Source organism: Taudactylus pleione, unplaced genomic scaffold, assembly GCF_031769625.1.
Source record: "Taudactylus pleione unplaced genomic scaffold, aTauple2 ptg000137l, whole genome shotgun sequence".
NCBI lineage: Eukaryota > Metazoa > Chordata > Amphibia > Anura > Myobatrachidae > Taudactylus > Taudactylus pleione.
The window spans coordinates 801118-819858 of record NW_028284539.1 but is presented as its reverse complement, the minus strand read 5'-3'; the positions used below and the strand labels follow the sequence as shown (position 1 = coordinate 819858).

Sequence of the window (18741 nt, the reverse complement as noted above, 5' to 3'; positions counted from 1 at the left end):
GAGGCATTGATTTCAGCAATCCGCCAGGTATTAAAGATATAGGAGAAGGACAAAGGTCCTGCATGGCCGTCTTTCTTGACAGCAGAACATATAGGGGAGGCTGCAGCCTACCTTGGAGAGGCGCCCAGGGATGTTTGTCATCTTGCCTCTAGAACTTCAGCCCTGGCGGTATTAGCACGCAGAGCTCTTTGGCTTCGACAGTGAAAGGCGGATGCAGAATCAAAAAGTTGTGGAAGCTCTACCTTTCACAGGAAGTGTTGTATTCAGGCCAGGACTGGATACGTGGATTTCCCAGGCTACTGGTACTCATCTTTCATCCGCTGCCCCTCCTCCTAGAAAACACTATTCTAGACCTTCATTTCAGTTCTTTCGTGTCCCCGGACGATTCAGGGGCCACTCCAGAGGAGGACCTACAATTTCTTGTGATTCCAGAGGTAGTGCTAGAACCACAGCACCCTCTGCTCAACAGGACATTAAGTACACCACCAAATCCAGTGCATCACAGGCTTCCCTCTCACCTGGGGGCCCCAGGGTGGGAGCTCATCAGAGATAGACCTCATGGCCTCCCGACACAACAACAAGCTGCCTGTGTATGGGTCAAGAACAAGAGACTCGGAGGCTCTTCTGGTAGATGCTCTGTCGGTCAGGTGGACCTTCCGGTTTGTGTACCTCTTCCCAACATTCTCCCTTCTTCCTCTAGTGATTCAAAAATTCAAGCAAAAAGGAGGTAAGCTCCTGTTGATAGCTCCAGCGTGGCCCAGATATCACTGATACTCAGATCTTCGGAGTCTCTCCATAGACACTCCGATGCTGTTGCCTCATTGTCTGGACCTAGACCTGTTGTCTCAAGGTCCTTGCCATTACCTGGACCTGGGTCGTCTGTCTTTTATGGCGTGGCTGTTGAGACAGCCCTATTAAGTTCCAGGGTTTTTTTCAGCTCTGTAGTTAACACCATGCTCAGAGCTCAGAAGCCTGCTTCTGCAAGAAATTACCACATAGTGTGGCATACTTTCTTTGAATGGTGTCGGCCCTAGAGGCTATGATCCTCAGGTGTTTAGGATATCCAGGGTTTTGGCTTTCCTACAGATGGGCTTAGATTACTGTCTTCGACTTGCTTCCCTGAAGGTGCAAGTTTCTGCCCTGTCAGTGTGGTTTCTGCATAGGATTGCTACTCTTTCTGATGTCTGCACCTTTATGCAAGGTGAACTTCGCCTTCAGTCTCCCTTTGTTCCACCAGTGGCTCTTTGGGATTTGGCTGTGGTCCTGAAGGCTCTCCAAGGACCATCATTTGAACCACTGGGCTCATTGGATTTCAAATGGCTTACAGCTGTGGGCCTGTTTCAGAGGCACTCGCAAAAAGCAAGCGCTCGCTCTGAATCAGGGTGGGCTGGTGGTTTTTTTACACCAGCCTCTTGGCCACTCGCTAAGCTGTGGGTGACCAGCCACAGCTTTCGCGAGCGGCTAGGTGATGGTCGCGACCATCATGACCATCGGGGCTTGCAGCGAGACCCTTGTGGTAGGGTCTCATCCATCGCAAGCCCCAGAGAGCTTCCTGCTCTAACAGAGCAGGAAGCTCTCCACTGACATCACTGGTGATGTCAGTGGTGCCTCCCGCAAATGGCCGTTTGTGTAGCAACCCCCCCTCCCCGCCTACAAAACAGGGATGAGCTGTCGATCAACATCGACAGCCGCCCCGTTTGTAGCGAGCCATGGAGCGAGAGAATTTCTGTCTTGCTCCGGGGGTTGCGCACGCCCCTCATGCGCACTGCCTAACAATTGACCTACATACATAAGTGCATAGCGCTTATGAGCAGGTCTGAATCAGGCCCTGTGTTTCTTCTGGCCGTTGCTTCAGCCAGAAGAAACACAGATTTGGGGGCTGTCAGATTTGGTGGCTCTCTCATGTTGCCCTCCCTTTCTCATTTTTAATAGGGACAAGATGGTGCTTCGCACTCGCCCTGGTTTCCTAGCTAAGGTGGTAGCTAGTTTCCGCATTAATGAGGAAATTGTATTGCCGGCCTCTAATTCCCCAGACATCTCAACTGGTGAGGCCTCCTTGGATGTGGTACGTGCTCTAAGGATTTGTGCTGACCGTACCAGTTCATTTCGGAAGTTGGACTCTTTGTTTGTTCTCAATGGTTTCCGTAAGAAGGGTTCGCCTGCCACTAAGCAAAGTTTGGCAGGGTGGATTCGCATGGCATTTTTCTGAGGGTTACATTCATGAGGGCCTTCCTGTACCATTCTACTCGGTCTGTGGGTCCTTCGTTGGCAGCTCACTGTTGTACCTCTGTTGTTCAGATTTGCAAGGCATTTATGTGGTCTTCTGTCCATACCTTTGTGAGGTATTATGCATTTGATACCTTCGCCTCTCAGGATGCTTCCTTCGGGCGGCGGATTCTCCTTTCTGCACAGGAGTGTCCCCACCCTTAAAGGATACTGCTTTTTGACATCCCCAAGGTATCCTGTGGATACCCTATGGACCATGAAGTAGAAAATTTGAGATATGGTAAGCTTACCCTTGTTATCTCTATTTCTATGAAGTCCATAGGGTTCCACAGGACTCCCGCCCTGTCGCACCTGTACTGCAGATGGGCTTTGTTCTGGTCACCGGTTTTTCCATCTCCTTCTGGTGAGAATGTGATTCTTGTGTGTTCCAGACTTTCTTCTCTCTCTTTCTTCTCCTCCTCTGGCCTATGGCTTGTTACGTAACTGAGATGCCTTGGCTCGGGGGCGGGGTATAGGAGAGGGACCCCAGTGCATCCACAGAGGCTGAAAATGTAACTCTGGGGTGCCTGATGTCTGCCGCCATCGCATATACCCCAAAGTATCCTGTGGAAACCTATGGACTTTGTAGAAATAGAGATAACATGGGTAAGTTCTTACCATATCTCATATTTTATGTGTTACTATTGTATTTTTTTATTTTAGAGCAATATAGCAAATATTTATCTTTTGATATATTAAACCAATGATTGTCATTTATCTTTTGACACAGTATTCATGTTTTTTTTTACTCTGTGGTATTACACTTATGCTGCATTTCTAGAGTTGGTCTGTGCAGCTCTTTTTATTTCTGGTGATTTGTTTAAGTTGAAAACCTTCACAAGAGGTTTAATTGGAGCCACAGCTGATCAATGGAGGTTCTTTATCACAGAAGCGCCTTGGAAATATATTGCAGTATATTCCTCTTAAATAGAACTGAAACATCGACACCTGGCCATAAGACACGGACTGTAAAGTTCTTTTATCATGAGAAATAATAAAGATATAAAATAAGTTGATTGGTGAGTGCCTTCTTCCAAAACATCGGAAATTGGAAAGATATAATTATGATCATTTATTTGACCCTGGCGTGCACCCTGAAATTATGAGATTCTAGATGTGAGTGCAGGACTCTCCCCAGATATACTGTGTATGTGTGTGTCTATATATATATATATATATATATATATTTATATATTAATTTATATATATATATATCCACTTTTAATCCAGTGGATATATAATTGCATCAGTGTAAAAATCTGATCTTGGAAGCACCCCATGGATGAACTTTTTTGATGAGAGTGCAGGATTTCATTGGATATATATATATATATATATATATATATATACACAAAAGCATGTGTACTGTACATACACAGCATACACACACTTAAGCATACTTTCCTACTCATACACACAGCATACAGTACATACACACAAAGAATACTTACACACAAGATACATACATATGTACATATTTACATTCAGCATACATACATTCATACATGCAGCATATATGCACACACAGCATAAATATACACACAAGCATACTTATATACAGCATACATACACACACATAAACATCAGTATACTTACCGAGGACTGAGAAGGGACGAGGAGGAGGGTCACCGGCGGAGCTGCTGCTGCTGCTAGGCATGCATAGCAGCTCCCTCCCAGTGATCTCCTCCTGGCTGAAGATGTAGGACTTGGAATTGAGCCAGGCTCGGAGCACCTGCACCCGAACGATGTCCACAGCAATAAGAGCTGCTGCCTTAACAGAATAGAAGCACCAGCACAGCATGACTGGATACACCAGGAGCAGTGACTGGGAGACCCCCCCTACTACTGCCGCATTGACACGCCCCCTCACAGCCAGCCAATCACAGTGCAGCAGGGACTGTGACACACAGGAGCGCCACCTGCATACTGCACCTGTATCCTTTGCCGGAAGCTCTGCCAATCAGAGCTCTCTGTCTGTGGAGCCATGGCAGCTCCATCGCACCCACTGCCTGTGCAGAGTTTATCTCTAAAAAAATCTAATTTAGTCCATTGGGGTGTTTCTGGGCACTCAGAGCTCCCCCTGTGTGCACCACAGTTTGGTATAGGACAAATGTTGGTTTGCCCAAAACTTCCTGAGCTACTTCTTTGGCACCACCCCCAGGGAAGAGATCAGCAACACTAACAATGTATGACTAAAAAAGGGATCCCCAATTTTTCTTGTTGTTCATTTCTTCCTTTGCAGCCAACACTCTTCTTGCCCCTGAAGCGGCAGCATGCCTTGAAAATAATTAATATTGAAAGATTAGACATGTAAAAGTCTGTATTTACTTCTGTTGTATCTGTCTGTCTTTCAGCAATTGTATCGGAAAAAACCTGGGCTTGCTATTACTTGTGCGAAGACAAGTCAAAATATGGATAAAAACAGATATAAAGATGTTTTACCTTGTAAGTATATGTATTTCTGTTTATCATGTGTCTAAGTTTGCAAGTTACTTTCCAATATTATTGGATCTTGTTGTTCTTAACACATCAACATTTAAAATGGTTGAAAAAGTGCTAAAATCAATCAATGCTGCTTGCACACACATGACCATTTTAATCAGACACAGTCACTCATGGAGTCCTTTGTCCTCCATCAATATGTTTTCCTAAACCATCAACCAGTCAGTATAGTAAGTGAGGAATTTCTATAGATGTGTATAAGGGGATGGGTATGGGATGCCGATGCTCAGGATCCCAGCAGTCAAAATCCCAACAGGGTTTGAATACCGACGCTTGTTGGTTAGTAATCTAACCCTCCCCCTCTCCCTATGCTAACCCTCCCTCCCTGGTGCCTAAACCTATCCTCCCCCCTAGTGCCTAACCCTCCCCCCAAACCCCGCTACTTACCTTCAGGATTCCAGCACTGGGATTCTGACAGGTGTCGGGATTCTGGGGCCGGTATCCCCTGTGCCGGGATATTGAACGTATCCAGTGTAAAAGTTGTAGTAGAGATAATGACAAGAGAGCAGGATATTGATTGGATGAGGGAAATTAATGGGAATGAGCCACAAGAATGAGGATAGGGACAATGACCTTATCGATAATTTACTAACATCTGGTGCCCACTGCAGTTGCAAGTATGGTATCTTCCTTGTAGTTTTTGTATATGCACATATGAGAATGGCATGCAATTTGTTTTGTTGGTCCTAGAAAACTCAGTACTCAATAAAACAAACACAAGAAGTACATATGCATACAGCAATCTCATGAATTAGGCATTTTTATGTTGTTTGCAAGTAACTAAGCCATTGACTTTAAACAAGGTACAGTAGACATATAATTCAGCATGTTGGCATTCAACAGATTAAGGAGTCAATCCAATTAGGTGCGAATTGCGAGTAGTGAGTTTGTTTCTTGAAACAAGCAGACTTCGCACTATTGTGCACTCCCGAGAACTCTCTAATCCAGCTAAAAATGCCTATTTGCGGTCCTCGCAGAAGAGGGGTGCCAGTTGACTGCCAAATGAGATGTGAGAGAAGTGCATAAAAAAGTGGGGAGACAATCCTGGTCCTTCCAAACTGTATAATTTCATTAGCAGGACCATACAGATGGCTGTTTATGGGCATTGGGAAGGTACTGCAGGTATTTAAATGGTGTCAAATGGCTGATTGTGCTTTTTTTTATTAATGCAAAAAAAGAATAAAAATCAAACTGTTTTTGTTTAATCTAAAATAAATTAAACTAAAAATGCAAAAAAAAGTAGGAAAAAAGGAGATTTTGTGGTACTTTGAGGGCACCTTGAAAAATTGTAAAAAAAACTATATAAAACAATTATTTTTCAATTCAAAAAAATTCTGTAACTAAATTTGAGGTGCTTAAACTAATGAAAAAGTTGATTTTGGGGTAATTTGAGTACATTTTTATAACCCAAAAAATGTCATGCAATTATTGGACTAATTAAGCTAATTTCCAATTGCCTAATTAGTCCTGTGTCCAAGGGGTTCAGCACAGTGTCCCGACATTTCAACCTTAAAATAAAGATTGTCCTTTTCATTTCTCACTCTCAGGGAGGTGCGAATGGAAAAATGCGAATTCAGTCTGACTGGTTCAATGCGAGTTGCCAATTGGATTGCAAAATTAATTTGTTGTGCAAATTCAAAGAGAAAATAGCACCTCGCAATTCGCAGCTAATTGGATTGACCCCTAACAACATTTCAAATGTTAACAGACAGAGAACATGATTCAGAGGTGGATGCTAATGCCTCAGCGACTTCAACTTTTTGTGCAGTTGCAGCATCGGTAATATGCAAACGCTAGTTTCAGCCTTCCACTTGTGTACTAGCGAGCACCATAATGTGTAAAATCCCTAAGATTCCCACTTTCAATGCACGTGGACATTGTAATTCCGCCATCATCTTCACCTTTGACACTTGCACCAGCCTAAAGCAGACACAGTCTCTCCTACTGAAATTCCAGGTCACCATCCTGAAACACCCATAGTATTGCCTAGCTGTTTCTTATGCTTGAGTCACTCAGGGGAAAGCATGCACCAAAGGGGTTTCCAGGAAACGCATGCCCAGTAGCAGCTAATCAATTAACTGAGCAAACATCGGCACTGCGTCCACCTCTAATTCTGGCCCAGAATATTAGGGTTAGACTGGTTAGGATGCGGTTAGGGTTTATTGATAATTCTATAGAAAACCGCATTGCCAACATTTTTAATGTCAACATTCTTAATGTTGACATCCTCTCCATGTTCACTTTCTGAATGCTGACATTCAGATCATATCAATATTTGTTGTTGATATCCAAACTTTGACAGATGAAAGGTTATGTAAAGATTTTCTCCTTCAGTACCCCATGGCAAATTTTAGAATGGGTTAACTGATACGCAGACAGTTAAAAACACCCCCTGGAATTACATATAATGGAGCTTCCCTTTTTTCTGTGTCTTTTGCTATAAGAGATTAATTAGGCAGGTAGGTAGAGTGTTATTTATTTGTTTTGTGCTCAGATACAGTGACTTCCTTCAGTCTGTATCCCGGTAACACTCCATTCTATTATAATATTAATTTAGTCAGGGACACATATACATTACACATGATCTGTGGCTGATTAAAAACAAGTGAAATGCAGACTTGAAGTTAGCCAGCCACAGTTTCTGATTAAATGTTTAATTTAAGTTTCTGATTTAATGTTTAAAATGTTTAATGTTTCTGATTAAAGGTATATTATAGCAACCCTACATTCTATAACCGAGGACGGGCTAGCTATCCTGAGACTCCCTTACGAAACAATTATGGAAGCTAAGATATAAAAATTTCCTTGTTTAAAAACCTAATAAAAAAATTATATTCCCTGCATATTTTTTGGTTAAGAATTTTAAGGGAGATGTATCAAAACTTTTAAAGAGGACAGGTGAAGGTATGGGCTCATGGCCACGGAGGGAGAGCCATTGTTGGCAACTCTCCAGCTCAAACACCTCTCAAACAGATCCTGATCTATTCAGCTGTCCACTGACACATCCTACAGCACTCTATTCTGCCTCCCCTCCTTTAGGCACAGCACTCTATTCTGCCTCCCCTCCTTTAGGCACAGTCAAATCAGGCTCCATTGGTCTCGAGCACTGCCATGGCCACTGTTTGATCCTTAGGTTTTCCAATGCACTCCTGGGAAGCTCTGGCACAATTTTGGAGCCGGCTCCCCTCAGTGTGTCAGACTTCTCCCCTGCTTTTATACCCATGTTGGATGGATGCCTCTGCTTCCTGGTACCATTGTTACTATTGCTCATTACAGCTGTCTCTGTATCTGGCTCTCATGGATATTGGTATTGTGTGGTCATTGGAGGCTCCTTTCCCCACCTGTAGAAATGCCTTCTGGTAGTTTGGATGGTGGAGTGTAGTTCATTGGGAGCTCCTCTCCCTTCTCTGTGTAGATCTTATTATTTCCCTACTTAACTCCCTGTATCCTTCCCATCTGCTGGGTTTATATCTGTGATACCCCGCTGGAAAGTGTTAGGTGCAGTGTGGTGTCTCCCAATCTTACCAGATTTCAATGAAAATCTAAGTTAACTGCGCTTGGTGATACATAATAATCCCATTAAATGAAAATAAATATGAATAAATCAGTGTTTGCTTGTCATTCTGGACACAGGAGGCTTGTTTAAAATGCAATAATGTTTAATCACAAAAATATTTGAATGACATAAAAATATATAGAAGTGCATAAAAAATATATAATCAATAAAGCAGCATAATATAGAACACTAATGAGCTCATAAATAATCATATAATAAAAATTGGTTGCTAAATGAACTGGTCATAAAATGCTGTTCAATCGCCACTTGTATATAGGAATAGTCAGTGTTCACAGCTGAATGAATGTTACTACAAATGAATGTGTCAAATGGCTTGAAATAAGTAACCAATTGTTACAATTGCAGTATCCTCACAGAGCAAGCCTGAGGCTAACTCCCCCCCCCCGTGTTAAACAGTGATATACTGTCAGAAAAAGAGAGATATGCAGATTCCTGCTTGTCCTTTTTCCTGTCACTCTTATTTTTTATTCTTTGTCCAAGATTCACAAATTCCTCACTGCACTCCCTGGTCACCCCATTATTTTTGGAATCCACTCTCTCACTTCTAACCTATCTCATTATGTGTATTCCTTTCTTCAACCTCATGTTACATGACTAATGCCCTACCTGAAAGACACTACACATTTCCTTAATTCTATACAAGTAATTATTTGGAACGAAAGGTATGCCTTTCTCACACTTGATGTGAAAGCGCTATACACCCATATCCCCCATGAGTTGGGATCAATGTGATTGCAAATTGTTTTTCTGAAGATGGGACCTTACCCATCCAACAACAGGATTTTTTACTTTGGGCTATTTGATTTATTCTTACTCACAACTATTTAAGTTTTTCTGACACATTTTATTTACAGGTGTTTGGGACGGCCATGGGGACCAGGTTTGTTCCAAGCTACGTGAACCTCTACATGGGACATTTCAAATCCCAACATGTATGGGGGAGTGAGTTTGGGGGTAACCTTGTCTTCTATGGCCATTACATAGATTATCTTTTTATTATTTCCGTTGGGGATCTTACTAATGTCTTTTGTTTCTGCTCTTAATATGAATTCCTTTAATCTTTCTTTCTCATACATCTATAACAGGAATCTAGTTAACTTTCTGCCTCTGACCCTAGATATAATTGATAACCAAATTAGGACTGTGAATTCCTGCAAGAGGTGAACTCTAATAATTACTTACATTTCAAAAGTTGCCATCATCACCCTTGGAAAACAAACATACCCAATGGTCAATTAATGTGTATAAGAGGCAATTGCTTCAAATTTGATCATTTTTCTGAACAAACAAAAACTCTATGTGAGAGTTTCACAGAAAGAGGTTACCCAATAGACCTGCTAAAAAAAAAGCATATAATGAAGTTGCACATATGGAAAGAGAAGAACTAATAAAACCTAAATTGAGAGAACCCAATGAACACAACATAAAAATACATTTTGCTTTCATTTCTACTTATAAAATCTCCTCAGGGGGTGATTAAACGGATTATAGAGAAAAACTACCCCATGATAAAATATGATTCTGTGTTAAAACAAATATTACCAACAAAACCAACTGTTATTTACAGGATAAATAAAGCCCTTAAAAAATTTCTAGTGCCAAGTTCTTTGAAATCAGTTTTAAAAAACACTCCAACATCAGGATCTGATTGGCTCCCAACAAAACCATGTGGCTATTATAAATGTGGTTTAAACAAATGCATAACCTGCCAACATGCAGTTAATATGACCAAAATTGTAAATATTGAAGGGACAGACAAAATATACACAATCAATTTATTAATTGTAATACTAAATATGTGTCGTACAGTATTTGCAACTTTGTGGTTGTAAAGATGTAGGATATGTTTGTAGAACTATTAGGAACCTCCAAGAAAGATTTTTAGAACATATGATGAACATTTTAAAGAAAAATCTACTACACAGTGTAACCTGACATTTTATAGAAAAATTTGGAGATGTTAGTTCTTTACAAGTTATACAGTTAGAATCAATACCTCCCACTTCCAGAAGATGTGCTAGATTTAGGATCATGTGTAAACAATAATTTTTGGGGATTTTCAACATGAACAGTTTATTCACTGATGGCCTAAATAAACAAATTGAATTGATAACCATTTTTTTAAAATATGTCCATTAATTATTATCTATTATTATTCTGTTTCCTTTTTTTACTGCATATTATTCATTTGTGTATTTGGTATATTAGTATTTATATATTTTCACAGTGCTTAGTGATTATATCTACAATGTCCTGTTCTAAGGGTGTGGGGGAGGAGGAAAAAAATCTTTAAATGTATACTTATTTACATGCTTTCCCCGCAATATATGTTAATGACATGTCTTCTAATTTTACAATATGAAGAATAGTATGTATGTTTATACCTAACAAATTACATGGTTTATTTAAGTTTATGGAGAGGCTCTAGACTGCACACCCTACTGGTAATGAAAGGTGCCATCATGCTGAGATTTTAAAGTAACATACACAAAAACAGAGTTGCATATGCACTATGCGCAAGGCACCCCAAATGACAGTCCAGCCAAAGACCTCCAGTCCAGACACAAAAAGAAGGGTGACAGTGAAGTGTTAACATAGTCACTTTGTATATCACCTTCATGTTTGTTTATTATTTATGTATTTTTTCACACATATTCGACTTTTATTATCTTAACACTCATTAGTTACTTTTACACACTTGATACTTTAACACTTCACTGTCACCCTTCTTTTTATGTGATGCCCTGGGGAGGTCTTTGGCTGGACTGTCTTTTGGGGTGCCATGTGTCCCAGATGTGGACCCCAGAGTGTTAGGGACCTGCTCAATGAGTTGACCTTGACGCTGGTGGGCAGGCCCGTATCATTGGCCATTGATATGCAAACTACCTCTGAAATTCTATTTAAGAAATTTAAATGTAAACTGTAATGATCGCATAGTGCATCTGCAACTCTGGGCCTGATTCTGACCCGGTCGCAAGCGCTGTGCGCTCGCGACCAGGTCGATGGTGGGCCAGTGCGCATGCACATGTCGGAGCCGGACCAACGGCAAGCAAAAAATAAAAGCTTTTAGCGAAACAACGCGTTGGACTGACAGCGTTCCCTGTCTCCTCCTATTATGTCCTACTGTGTTATATATGTTTGAATGAAATAACAGCCAGTTGAAAACCCAAGAGGGTTTAATTCCCTATCTGCATTGACCGTGCGATTTATGTTGGACTTCCTGAGAAGGGTGTAATTCTTAAACTGTACTAACAGCACGATTCGTGTCAGATTCCCATTTGTCGCAGACAACATACAGGTGTTTGTGAGCTCCTGTATGATCGAACTTATGAGGGACTTATCATGGGAATATCCCATACTTTATATGCAAATAGGGAATAATAATTTAGCCACATATGATGGCTGTCACTAAACGCCAGCGAGTGAAATAAATATATGTAAATGAATACATGATATCTATTTACATACTCATTTCCCAGAAAGCACCCATGTTACAACTATACAATATACATTTTTCTTAACAAGTAATAGTGCAACTTTGGGAGATGCTACATATCATTATTTATTCCTATTTATGAGGACAGATATGCGTAAACATTTATCACACTTGAATGAACACTCACCATAATGGTAACAGTGTTTTGGGAGAATTACCTATTAATACCATACTAACAACAGTGGGTACAAAAAAACAGATATACTCCTGATACATTAAAGAGTGGATTCCTATATATTAAGGGAACACTCATATTGAAACTGTACAGCACATATATTTTTCTGACTAAGAGATTATGGCCCTCATTCAGAGCCACTCGCTATTTGCGGTCGTTCGTTCTAAAACAAGGGGTGGCTATTCAAATGAACCGTTCGCTGTTTGCGGTCTGTTCACGCCTCTAGGTCTGAACGAGCGAGCAAAACTTGCGTTCGTTTTTTGGAAAAATACGCCCCCTGGCCGCTCGCATCCTACGTCATGTCCGCTATTTATTAGATTAATCGAGTACATCGACCAGGGTATGAACTGCTCGCTATTCTTGGGGTTGGTTTTTGCTACCACAAATTTGCGAGCAGTTCTGGCTATAAAAGAACCCAGTGACGTGGTCAATGACGCTGCTGTTTTAAATATGCATACCCATAAAACGCCCGTTTTGACCTTTAAGCACGCCTGCGATCGGATCTCCACTCCCCGTTTTCAAGCACCTTCCCCTGTTACCACCCACATACGCCTCTTTCTGTCACTCAAATTATCAGGCATTCGCAATTTTGCGAACACATGAATTTCGGCCGCACTGAGTGGTTCGCGCATGCGTATAACGATCCGTACGCATGCGCAGTTGGGCAAACATCGCTCGGAGCGAACGAGCAGCCACTTGCGTCCGGCTCTGAATCAGGGCCTATGTTGTAATTTATCCTCAATAAATGAGAACTGATATGTGTGAGTATCAATTACATGTGAATCAATATCCACCATTAGGATAATAACATTTATAAATAACAGACATACTCTTGATATAACATATGGTCGATTTCTATATAATGTGCATTAAACAAATGGATTTCTGTTACTTACTATAAGGGAATATATAAATATAAATCAAGTGTTTCATTGTGAATTATCTTGACTCAACTGTCACCTTTGGGTTTAACTCATTGGATACTGGCTGACTCATCATATGGCACCAACCTTCTAATTTATATGATCTACCATTCCAAATTATGAAGAATGGGCCTGATTCAGACCCACTCGCGAGTGGCTGTCCGCTCGCAAGTGGGTCGATGGTGCGCATGCGCGAGACGCGACGAGCGAAGGACTTTCCTTCGCTCGTTGTGTCTGATCAAAGGGGGCATGCTGTCGACGTTGATTGACAGCACGCCCCCTTTGGTGGGCGTGACGGGGGCGTGCCTCCCAGACGGGGGCGTTCCCAAGGGAACGCCTACCGTCAGAAGCCGGCCCACTGACATCACTAGTGATGGCAGTGGGAGTGATTTTGGCTCTGATAGAGCCAAAATCACTCTGGGCTTGTGGTTGAGAAACTCAACCGCAGGCTCCGGCTCGCAGTGGCGATGGTCGCGATGGTCATCAGCCTGCACGCTAGTATAGGCTGTGGGTGGTGACCCACAGCTATACGAGCGTCCAGGAGGACGCTCCATAATTATGGAGGTGGGCCCTGATTCAGAGCAAGCGCTCTGGTCAGAGCGTCCGGCTCTGAATCAGGGCCAATGTCTTTTGACCTATCATAGAAGGTTTAATCTATCTGAGCTGTACAAAATACAGATAGAGAATATAAAGATTTAATATCGCCATAAAATTGATGGTAATGACACTTTTGGAGGAATAGCAGGGACGCTGCATTAATTTTATTACACGTATTTCATTCATTTTCACACGCTTTATATAATTTTAACCTATTTTTGCTACTTTTTGATATTATTTGAATATTAATAAAAGTTATGTTTTAACTTAATATAAGGACTTCCTAGTGCACCACCTTTTGGACATTTCAGTTTTTCTTCTTTGCCTGTTTGAAATCTCTATTAATATGTCCGTGGTAGCACCCCCCTCTCTTTGATTATAAAGATAGACACCATGGGGAACTCAAAAAACATATATTATTCTCTACAACTCTTGTGGGACTGGGCCACACTCATTTTTGTGATTTCACTACTGACCAGTCAAGCATTAGCCTGGGCTTCACCATTGTGGGAAAGAAATTATCCCTTGGTTAATAACAGCGCTGAGTTTTTGAAAGTCTTTTGGAGTATCTTCGATGAGCCTGGACAAGTATCCTCTGCAGGATCAGCTATCTTACAGCTGAAACAAGGCAGCCCATCTGTGGGCCAGTATGCTGTGCACTTCTGCAGACTTGCTTCAGAATTAGGGTGAAATAATGAAGCATTGATTGCTGCATTTATGCAAGGACTGTCTGAACAGATCAAAGATGTACTCGCATCCAGGGAATTGCCAACCACATTGGATGACATAATCTCCTTATGCATCCATGAAGATCTTCACCACAGGGAGAGAGCAACAGAGAAGGAACAATCCCGTCGCTTCACCTTCAAACCCGCTCCACATTTCACGGCACCAGTGGAATCTCCCGCAGTCTTCCAAAAATATATGAATCATATATTTTGGGACCTATTATACAAGTATGTGGTGGTGTACCTGGGCGACATCCTGATTTTCTCTGAAGATATAGTGAGTCATCCTCAGCATGTATGTGAAGTGCTGTCACAACTTAGGGCTAACCAGCTTTTCTGCAAGCTTAAAAAATGCTCCTTCGAACAGGAAGAATTTACATTTCTGGGATACATCATTTCAGGGTCTTGCCCTTGGATGGATCCAGAGAAGCTTTCCGCCATTGTCAACTGGCCTTGTCCACTTGTATTAAAACCCATTCAACGTTTCCTGGGGTTTTGTAATTTCTATCCTCAATTCATCAGGAACTACTCCTCCATCGCAGCTCCCATCACAGCTCTTACCAAGAAGGGCCAGAATACTAGAGTATCGCCTTCTGAGGCAGAAGAAGCTTTTGCTCTACTAAAACAGTGTTTCCTGTCAGCAACCATTCTACGGCAACCAAATTGTGACCAGTTATTTTTCCTAGAGGTGGACACGTCTACAGTCGGAGTGGGAGCAGTGCTATCCCAAAGAGATGAAGAAGGCAAGTGGTATTCTTATGGATTCTTCTCCCATAAATTCTCGGCTCTGGAGAGGAATTATGCTGTCAGGGATAAAGATCTACTAGCCATCACGTTGGCTCTTCAGGAATGGCAGTATTTGTTGGAAGGAGCTAAGTTTCCAATGACAGTCTATACTGATCATAAGAACTTTACGTACCTAAATACAGCAAATTGTTTGAATTATCGTCAGTCCAGGTGGTCAATGTTTTTTGACCGATTTAATTTGGTGATTACCTGTCGACCAGGTAATAAAAACATCAAAGCTGATGCTCTGTCTCCTGCTTGCTTTGTAGCTGTCACCAGCAAGGTCAAAATTCTGCAGGGGAAAACATTTATAGCTTCCGAACTTCGCTCCAAATTACTGCAGTTAGCACATTCGTCATTTTCAGTGGGCATGCAGGAGTAAAGAAAACCCTGGAGCTAATTCTCAGGAGACACTGGTGGCCAACAGTTCAGCAAGATGTTATGGCCTTGGACTTCGTGGCAGTATGTCATATGTGTGCGCAGCACAAAGTTCCATTGCACCCGCCAACTGGTCCTCTGATGCCACTATCAGTACCTAATTGTCCCTGAACTCACATCTTTATGGACTTTGTGACATATCTCCCTTTGTGCCAAGGGTACAACACTATCCTGGTGGTGGTGGATAGATTCTCCAAGACCGCGCACTTTATCCCTCTAAAGGGTCTACCTTCAGCACCGAAGTTGGCAGAGGTGTTTATTAGAGAAATTTTTAGATTGCACGGATTTCCAAAAGACATTGGCCCTCATTCAGAGCCACTCGCAAACAGCAGTACGCTCGTTGCGTTCTGATGTTGACTAACTGCGCCTGCGTCGGTGTAACACTGCGCATGTGCGTACGGCAGATTACGAGTTTTTTTGGTCTCGTTCGTCAAATAGCGTACAGGAAGTGACATGTCAAATGTGATTGACAGAACAGGGCGTTTTTGGGTGTTGACGGGGGTGGAGATGGAAAAACGCAGGCGTGGCGAGGCGTTTTTGGGGCGTACATACATTTGCAGATGCGAGCGTAAAATGTGTACGGACCGACTCATACGTCACTGGATGATCCTCTTTCCCTTCAAAATGCTCGCACAGCTTAGGGTCTGGATTACTCGACCACATTGGCGATGGCCTTCTCCTCCATCCCGGCACTCCTCGATGTTGCTGCGATTAATCGCGGGTGGTCTGAACAGCAATTAGTGGTGGATTGAAAACCGGCTTGGTATGTATTTTGAAAGTAGTTTTTTGTGTTAGCACAAAAGCGTACGCAGGTGGAAATCATAGCTGCTAATGTGATGATTACACAATCAATTTACGTACATTTGTGGTAGTTTCTTTTGGGCTCAATTTGTTGGTTAGGGCCTATTGTAACAATAATGTCATCATGTATTTTTAGTTTTTCCCTTTTTCTTTTGGCCTGTTGAATTTGCCTCGTTATGTTAAATTTGAAACGTTCCTTAAAGAGCCCTTTTTTGGGGGGGCATGTAAAATGTGGTTCTTGCCAGTTTGTGCCTTTTGGCCCACCATTAAATGTAATCCATTGTGACAATAATGTGAGAATACAATGTCAGTTTTTTATTATTTTTTTATTGCTCAAACAAAAAATCACAAAAATAAAAATTTTTGGCAAAGTTTTTTTGCAGGGTTCATTTCCAAAGTTACAATAATTGGGCCAACATAAAAAATTTAGGAAATGTAGAACACAAAATTAAAAACAATTCACAAGAAAGGAGAGGGAAGTTTTGACCAGAAAGGAATATGAGCCAAGCACAGAAGGAGTGTGGGAAAAGTCGCCATTGCTTTCACCGTTTTTTCACCCGTTTGGCTGGGGGAGGGAGGGCGCCAGACCGGGTCCGGGATGTCATCGGGCTTGCCTGTCCAGAGGCAGATTTTGTGGCCTCTGGACTAGGCACAGGGCTAGGCACATTTGGAGGATTGGCTGATGTTGTGCCAGAGGTGGAGGATCCTGATGTTCCGGCAGGAAGGGAGGTCGGCTCCACCATGTGCTGGCGAACGAGCTGCTCCAGGGCATTGGCGATGCGAATGTTGGCCCTGGTATTTTCCGCCAGGGCCTGACCAATGGTCACATTGGCCGCAGCATTTTGCTCCAGGGCCTCAGCCACCCGTAGCAGACTGGCGTCCATCCTCTGCAGAATCTCCGTATGGAAATCCGATTTGAAATTGAGTTCTGTGAGGAGGGCCACTGCCTGCGAGGGGGATTGCCCTGGACTGGCTTCTGCAGGGTCCTCAGCCGGATGTACTGGTTCCTCCCCTGCAGAGCCAGCAGAAATTCGGCGGCCAAGGCTACCCTCTGGAGCAGACTCATCCGCCTGTGTCTCTGTTAGGAAAAATGAGAAAAGACTCACATTAGAATCTACATATTGGCCCACTAACATTTCAGAGTTGGTGACATCACAAGATTTACCTGGGACAACATGAGGAGCCGCAAAGTCTGGCATGTCCGTATCCATGTTGGACACGCCAAACACCTCCACAGGCTGCACACACCCCTGTGCCAGCTCTTCTAAATCCGTCAACTTCAGTGACACAGGGGTGGGACCCCCACCTGTCCCCCTTGCATGCCTAGCCCTGTCCGCGAGTTTTTGCTTTAGGCGATATTTGAAGTCGCCCCATCTGTGGGATAAAATGGAAACCATTATCCTTTTGTTTAAAATGGGGTTTGTTTTTACGGGGGGCAAGTGTTTACTTACTGCCGTTTGACATCCCGGGCTAGACGGACATAATCACCCACCCTATTGACAGCAACGGCTACCTCTTCCCACATTCTCCACTTCTGGCTTGTACTCATATTCCTGTCTGCCTGTGGCAGGATGTCCACACACTTCTGAATCAAAACCTCCATCTCCTTTCTTGTGAAATGTGGCTGCCTTTTTTTTTTGGCAGCTTTGGCCGGAATACTGGGCCCAGCAGCCTCTTCCATGTCATCCTCCTCACCTATTTGTGTAAATATTCAGATTTCTCAATATCACAACTTGCCCAATCTTATGTTTCAAATTAATCATTGAGACAAAATGCATGAAAGACTTACCGCCTGACTCTTGTCCATTGTTTCCCTGGTCTGTAGCCATGTCTGAGGTCCAAACAAGAAATACACCAGAATTTAAATGTATTTTCGTGACGTATTTATACATGCGTCCTTATTTTGCGGCCGCATCATTGATTGTGCGTTCCTATGATCCCTCCTTAATTTGTGCGGGAAACGAAACACTATTTATGGCTTGGTGTGTCTCGAGTCGAGGTGGCGTTTTTGGATTGTTGGAGGTTACCTTGGTTGGAGTTTCTTGTTTGCGGATAAAGGAGTTGGCGTTTGGAGTTTATTTTGTTTGGTAGATTTGCGTTTTTATTTTCCGTTCGCTTTTTTGGTTTATTTTTTTTTGGCCTCGTTTCTTGATTTGGTAAGTTTTGTGAAGTCTAACTTTGGTTCAATTGGTGTCTCATTGTGTTTCTTCTTGTTTTTAATTTCTGGATCCATAATTTCATCTCTTTTAGCTTTTTTTTATTTCGGACCCAAAGACCTTTTGATTTGGAATCTTATATATTTGCTCTTGGTAAGTCCATTTTTTATCTTGTATTTGCGAACTAATTAGCGCATTTTTCTCTGTTTGTATAGTGAATTGTATTGGCAAAATAATTAGCGCATTTTTCTATGTTTGTTTTTTTACTTGGATTTGCGAACTAATTAGCGCATTTTT

At 42.2% G+C, this 18741-nt stretch overlaps 1 protein-coding gene across 21 annotated transcripts in view; it reads left to right on the top strand.

Moving 5' to 3' along the window:
• The window catches only part of PTPN3 (protein tyrosine phosphatase non-receptor type 3), a 753142-nt gene that overhangs the window by 524073 nt on the left and 210328 nt on the right, over positions 1 to 18741 (top strand). For all 21 annotated transcript variants that reach the window (XR_015878492.1, XR_015878493.1, XR_015878491.1 and 18 more), the window contains one exon: positions 4620 to 4710. Coding sequence is in view for 18 of the 21 variants with exons in the window: in XM_088473619.1 (XP_088329745.1) it covers positions 4620 to 4710 (91 nt within the window). In the remaining 3 variants the exon portion in view is untranslated. The remainder of the gene's footprint in view (positions 1 to 4619; positions 4711 to 18741) is intronic.